A 7,209-nucleotide genomic window follows, 5' to 3' on the forward strand; every position below is an offset into this window, starting at 1 on the left:
ACTTGGTTTCACTTGTCTTAACAAGCAACTTGGGGTTTCTGATTTGGTCGATTGCAGCTCTCCTCTCATCCTGCCCACTTCTTTCTCATTACAACACTTTGCACTTCCATCTAGCATGCACCCCCTGCACCACACACTCAGGCGAGCAGAAAGAACATATTGGTTTCTCCCTTCATCAGAAGGAACTGCTGTTTAATGTTTAAAGATGGATTCAGGCAGACGTGGATTTGAATCCCAGATCCTCCATTAACTAACTGTATAACTCACATTAATTCATTTAACCTCTCTGAGCTTGTTAATTCACTTGTAAAACGGGGAAATAATAGTACAATCATGTCTTAGTATCCGTGGGGTATTGGATCCAGGAACCCCAGCAGATAGGAAAATACAAGAATGCTTAAGTCCCCTATATAGAATGGTGTAGTACAATGATTACAGTTGGCCCTCCATTTAACTGTGGATACAGAGGGCCGACTATACCTACTTTAGATGTTACTAAAAGGATTAACTAAGATAATGCATTCAAGTGTTTGGCACAGCCCCTAACACATAAGAGTTCCATAAATATTTGATATTATTTCCTCTCCTAGAGCAGAGGTCCATGCCCACTGTCAAAACTTTGCTCAAAGACCTGGCACCCACACCCTTAGCTCTGTCTAAGGAGACCTGCCCTCCCCTGAGCCCAGTGATATCTCCTTTGGGAACTTTTCTTGGCAACACTCTCTCCCACCACTGCAGGACCACTCCCCGTGCCCCATATTCATGCCACCTCAGCCAGCTCAGGCGATGGCCAACTTTGTGGGATACCTCTACATCCTGGGATGGGATGGGGGAAGGTGCACCCCATACACAAAGAGGTCATTAGGCACACAGGAGACTCTCCAGAGGGACTTGAGAGAGGACTATTTGGACAGATAAGGGTCACAGTGGGAGAGTAGAAAGGCTCTCTAGAGTGGTTCTTCTCCAGGGAAAAACCACTCTTCTTCTCCAGCAAAACATCAGGTTGCGATCCCTTACAGAGACACAAGAAGAAATCACACATAGATCAGGGTTGTAAAAGGAGAGGACCCACTAGACACAGATTTGCCTAGGATAGGGGGTAGAGGATGAAGAAAAATTTCCTCAAATTTACCTGGGTAATTCTAGCTTCCTGAAAGTTCTTTCCAGTTACTAAGGTAACATTATCCCAATTAGACTACTCTCCACATTGTCACTGCTCAGCATGATACCCTCCTACACACACATGTGGTTTTCATTGCAATTGTAACCCACTCATTAATAATGGGTTTCAACCTAGGATGCACATTAGAATTGCCTCAGGAGCTTTTAGAAATTCTGATGCCCAGGCATACTACAGACCAAGTGAATCAGAATCTCTGGAAGTAGGATCCAGGCATCAGTAATTTTTGAAGATCCCAGGTAAACCCAAAGTACATCCAAGGTGGAGAACCACCACTTTTTCTTGGTTTAAGTCCTGATCTATACTTCTCCCATGTCCTTCAGGACTCTGATCCAACCTCACAAAGGACTTATCTACAGGTGACAAACAGCAGAGCAAATTGCTTCCAGGAGGCTGCTGAAGGGAGGAGAGGCCTGATCCTGTTTCCTTACAAGAACTCAGACCAAGAACTACACACACACACACATATATATACAAACATACCCTAACAGATACCTGCATTTTCCCCCCCTAAATCAGAATGGATAGGTCACTCAAGAGTATGAACTCAGGCTATGGGTATAGTGAGGCTAGGAAAGTGACTGCCCTCTCCCTGCCCAAGGCCCCATCACCCAGCAGGAGCTTTATGACCTCATGCTATAGTAGGTCAGCGCCTAAGGCCTGGGTCCTCCCCTTCCTGGGCAGCTTGGGGTTCCTCCAGCAGCCACTGCCCTGCCTAACGCCTCCCACACCCCACCATGTTGGTTGGTACCCCCCACCTGCTGACACTGGATGAAGCTGATGCCACCTGGACCCTCATCAAGGATAAGGTAGGTAAAGTAAGAAGGTTAAACAGGAAGTAACAAAGTGTAACCTAGATGGGTCTGAGCAGCTTATCAGTAGGATGGAGTGGAAAGCCTGAAGACAATAATAACTAACATTTACTCAGTGCTTGTTTATGTACCAGGCACTGCACTAAGTGCTTTGCACAAACTGTCCAATTTAATCACAAGTGCAAAAACAGAAAGGTTCCTTGAAAGGCAACATATAAGGACTTACGAGAGCAGAGAGAAGTGCTAAAGTCAGGGGTAGGACTTAGGTCAGGAAGGCTTCCTGGAGAGAGTGACATTCTAGCGAGGCAAGTAGGAGTTATTCACACAGAGGGAAGAGGAATACCTAGCACATAAACAGTGCTTAATAAACACCTAAATGAGTTAATGAGCAGGTGGGTGGGTGAGTGAACAGCATACTAATTAAAGGTAAAGAATATGCAAAAGTCAGGAGAGGAAAAAGAAAAATATGTATTTGTGAACTACAAATAGTCTTCTAGGGCAGGGTTCAAAGTAGTAGTGGTGAAAATGAGGTCAAAGAGGTATAGGGACTGATCATGAAAGGCCTTTTAAGCTTTCTAAAGCTTCAACTTCCACAGAATGAGAAATTTCCGTTTTTAGCCAAATATGTAGATTTCAAGGACCAGGCAGATGTCAGCTTTATCTGAGTTGCTGGTATCTGACAAATCCCACCAAATCTAGATGGCCAAAAATTTCTGAAGTTAGAGAATTCAGGGATCTGAAGGAGAGTGAATTTAAAGCACTTACAGAAGAAGGCAGCCCACCAAGTTTAAAAGAACCATCCTGAAGCAGCGCCTACCAAACTCAAAGCAGCCTTAACGGCACATAGCTCCCATTCAAAACGAAGCGGCTGCTCACCACAAGTCAGCTTCCCAGGGAAGCAAAGACAGAAGAGCTAAGGTTGTCCCAACAATTAGAATAACTAGTTTCAGCATGTAAAAGGCTGGTCCTGTACTAGACCAATCAGAATTAGAGTGAAAGTAAATGGGATCTTCAACTATTAGAAAGCTACACTATCTCTGAGGATCAGAAAAACACCCTATGCTATTTAAATGGAAAATTGTCAGGAAAATCAGCGGAGAGACACACACAAGCTAAATCACTGGCAGTATGTGGCAAATTCAAGGAGTAGGACACCTTTGAGTGACCTGTTTTCCTCTCTCCAGAACTGCTGACAGTTTATTGGGCACTTTGTAGAACATTTGGCTAAATAGAATGTAGCTCAAGAGCTCCCTATTCAGAATTCAAACCAGCCAAGGTAGATCCAAGAAGTTCCACCATCACCTTTCTGGGCTGCCCCTGGGATAGCTAAATTTGCAGGCCTCTAAATTTCACAGAACTTCCACCGGGAAGTAAAAGTGCAGTGGGAACAGGTAGTGGTCTCAAACAGCAACTCTACCAAAAACATAGTCACCCTAGCATAGAACTGAGTACCTTATTTTTCCTATTTTAGGATAATCACTAGGGCCCTCAAGGGTAAGGAAGAGGACGTAATAAACCTCCATGGTAAATTCATATCAATATTCTGGGAAAGACTCTCCAGCTAAATCAGGAATTCACCTTTTAGCAGAAACTTGGACGATAAGAACCAGCTATTTTAAATGTCACACTCCTGTTAGAGGGACCTCTCCTGGAGATACTCCCATTTGTCTTATTTGTATAGGATCCTAGGCACCAAAGGAACAGCTACAGTAGGATTCTGAAGTTATGCTTGGTGACTATGCTTTCATTGTCATGGGGCAGAGCATTCTTTAAAAATAAAAGCCAACCCACCGGTGCTCTGCTCTCACCCCTGGAAACCCAATTGGCCCTTCTTAGAACTCTGTTCCTCAGCCTGATGCCCCACTCAAATGTAAGTGTTCCAAGTCTGAAGGAAGCAAAGGAGAAAGAATGATGGGAAATTCTTCCACACAGATCAAGAAAGAGCACCAGTTATTTCCCTGGCTGAGTGACAAAAGAGAGTAATCTTCAAGCTACCTCCACTTATCCAAAGTGCAGACATAACTCCATCAGTTAGCTACCCTCCTCTTATGGCAGGGGGCAGCACTTCCAAAATAGCTTTACGTAGCAAAAAGCAGATCAGCCTTAAGGCACCACTGGTGAATTCTACCAGAAGGCCAGCAAAGTGAGCAATGCCATCAGTAGGTGCACAGACATGTGGGACTAGGGGGTTGGGGGAGAGCAGAGTACACAGCATTTTAAGAATAGGGCTCTTAACGTGAATGGGGCCCAAAGAGGGAATTTTGTGTGCTACTTAGCAGAATGCAGAGCCAGAAGTCTCAGCCAACAATATCTTGGATGAGTCAGGATCAGGTCTAAGTGGAATTACTAGAGAGGATCTTACAGGGTTTCCCAGCTGATCATGAAATTAAACTTTGCGGAACTAGGTTACCAAGCCCAAAAAGGCCAAGACACAAGAAGGACAAAACCAAGAGGAACTGGAATCCCTAAAAGCATATTGGAACTAGCTTTACAGAGATGCGGCCTCAAGTCCCTTAAGGAACTATCCCCTGAAATTAGGGCTGAAGGTGTATACTAAGGCGTTATAGACAGTGTAAGAAGGGACATTTCAAACCTATTTCTGTGTGCCCAATCTTGGTTAATGACATCACCCATCTAACCAATCACCTAAGAATAATCCTTGGAGATTCCTTTTCCCACACCCCTTAAGTGACCAAGTTCTACTAATTCTATAACCTAAATATCTTCCCCCATTATTTTAGTTCAGAGCCTCACCATGTCTTGCCTGGAGTATTACAATACTCTTAACTGATTTTTCTCTTTCTCCTTATCTTATGCCTTCCTACTCAAAATTAGCTTTCTAAAATGTCTATCAGATCCTGCCCCTCCTAACCAGAGTTGTTCAAATGGCTTCCTGTTGTCCTCAAGATAAAATTCCCATAACTTAACATATATACAAGGCCTTTCATAGTCAAGTTCCTATGTGCCTGTTCCTCTTCACACCCTACATTTGAGAAACACAAAATTACGTGTTCATGAATATGCCCCTCTTAGTTTGTAAAGTTCAGGTTTTTCAGTGGCTGTTCCCTCTGCCTGGACCGACCATTCTCCTACCTGGTTAATTCCTTGAAACCTCAAGTATTACCACCTAGAAACCTTCTTAGATCCTCTTCTATCAAAGACAAAGGCTGTTAAATCACTTCTCATCTCCTCCACAGCTTGCTTTCTATTATTTTACTTGGCTGACTACTGTTTACGTTTTTGTCTCCTCCATTAGACTGAGCTACATAAGGAAAAAGATAAAGGTTCACTCCTTCATGTATTCCCAGTATCTAGCAGACTCTGGGACATAGTAAACATTCAAGATTTTGCTACAGGAGAGAACTGGAAGATAAGTATTAAGTACAGTCATGCGCCACATAATGATATTTCAGTCAACGACAGACTGCATATGTGATGGTGGTCCCATAAGGACTAGTACCATATAGCCTAGATGTGCAGTAGGCTATACCATCTAGGTTTGCGTAAGTATACTCTATGATGTTCACACAACAAAGCTGCCTAATGATGCATTTTGCAGAGTGTATTTCTGTTGTTAAGCGACGCATGACTGTGTAACAGTCTGAGCACATTGTGGAGATGTAATCAAACAGTGGGAGGGTCAATCTAGAGCAGGCTACCAGGTAACTCCTGACCCTAACTCAGTCTCTGACCTATAAATTGGCTACCTGCAGGTTATCGAAGAACGCTTTGGGTCCAATGTAGTGGCAGTACCTTTCCTGTCGGATGCAGCCTGCTATGACCTATTGGGTGTGCTAGTGAAGCAGTCCCGCCCAGCCCACTCCCGCCTGGCTTTGCCAGGTCGGCAGGGACGGCGGGCACTACAACCAGTGGGGCCTCTACCAAATCTCCTGGAGCAGGCAGGGTCTGAGGGTGCCTTTGCCCACTGCACTCGGGAATACTCACCAAACGGTCGAGCAGAGATAGCCTATGAAGAAATGCGACTGTTGGATGGGCAGCCCTGCCGGATCTGCCTACATATGGGCGGCCTGCGCAAGAGGGTGGCCTTCCTGCTGCTGCCACCAGGGCAGGTGAGCCTACAGCAGACTCTTCCCTGGCTCCGAAGCACCCACAGCATCTATGTCATCTACCAGGTCTTCTGCTGTTCCTGGCTGCAGCTAGGGGTGTTGCCTACAGCCCATGAGACCCAGCTACTCCGGTTACAACGGTCACTGCCTGTTGCCTTCTCCTGCCTCAAGTTTTCACTGAAGCCCAAGGGGGTGCTAGGACCACAAAAGCCCCTGACCAAAGACCCACTGCCCCATGGGGCCAAATGGGTCAGACCCAACCTCAGCATCATGCCATCTCTGGCCCCATCAGCCCCTACCGATACCCTCGAAGCTGCTGATGTGCCTCTACCTGTCCCAGCCCCACCTACACCACCTCCCCAGGAAGGGCCAGAGGGCAGACCCACCAGATTCTCCTACAAGGGCCGAAACCCATTCCGAAGGGGACCCCAGATGCTGTCAGGTACTGCTAGGAGAAATGAAGATGACAGGGATGGAACAAGGTGGAGGGAAAGAGCATGGGGAGTATAGCCCAGGAATGCGGGCTATGTGGGGCACCCATAACTCCACACTGGACCCTGGTGAGGAGGATGGAGTTAGCCAGGGGAGGATGAGATGGTCCTGGTGAGGGGGTGGGCAGAGCGTAGAGCACCAGAGGGAGGGACTAGGGAGGCAGAAAGCCCAGGGCATGAGTCAAGCTGTGACTATCCCCAACCCTGGCAGAGAACTGGCTCTTCAGCCCCCGCAGCCCTCCACCAGGAGTCCAGGGTGGGGGCCCCGGGGACCCCGACCGGCACTCCATGTCCCTGCCCCTGCTGCAGGGTCTGTCCTCGGAGTTCGACAGCGACGACTGAAGCTGAAGCGAGAGATGCAGGGGGTGAGACCCCTAAGATCTGGCATAGGGATACTGGTCCCCAATAAACATGAGCTGCTGTTCCCCCAAACTATCCTGGGCCCATGCTGCTTCTTCCTTCTGGGGTCTGGAGTGTCCCTACTTTTTTCCCTAGGCTTCACGTCTCCTCACTCTCTAAGGGGATAAGAAGCACCTTGAAACCTTTGCATCAATGTCTTCACCAGAGAGAAAATACCCCGACCACCTCCCCATCTACATACAACCTTCTTGGGGCCCCAGTCCCATAAAAAAGGGTGGGAAAGAAGAATGAGCACAGAA

General features: G+C 46.6%; 1 protein-coding gene across 2 annotated transcripts; it reads left to right on the plus strand.

Moving 5' to 3' along the window:
• The first annotated feature begins 1,775 nt into the window (after positions 1-1,775).
• Positions 1,776-7,116, plus strand: C6H11orf42 (chromosome 6 C11orf42 homolog). 2 transcript variants are annotated; one of them, XM_008524118.2, is made up of 3 exons: positions 1,776-1,989; positions 5,706-6,501; positions 6,860-7,116. In XM_008524118.2, the coding sequence occupies exons 1-3, from the start codon at positions 1,918-1,920 to the stop codon at positions 7,075-7,077; spliced, it is 1,086 nt and encodes a 361-aa protein (XP_008522340.2). In that variant the 5' UTR covers positions 1,776-1,917; the 3' UTR covers positions 7,078-7,116. The 2 variants fall into 2 exon arrangements, with proteins under 2 accessions (XP_008522340.2, XP_008522341.2); XM_008524119.2 differs by having other exon boundaries at positions 6,762-6,982.
• The last annotated feature ends 93 nt before the right edge of the window (positions 7,117-7,209 follow it).

The sequence above is a fragment of the Equus przewalskii genome, chromosome 6 (assembly GCF_037783145.1).
Source record: "Equus przewalskii isolate Varuska chromosome 6, EquPr2, whole genome shotgun sequence".
Classification (NCBI taxonomy): Eukaryota; Metazoa; Chordata; class Mammalia; order Perissodactyla; family Equidae; genus Equus; species Equus przewalskii.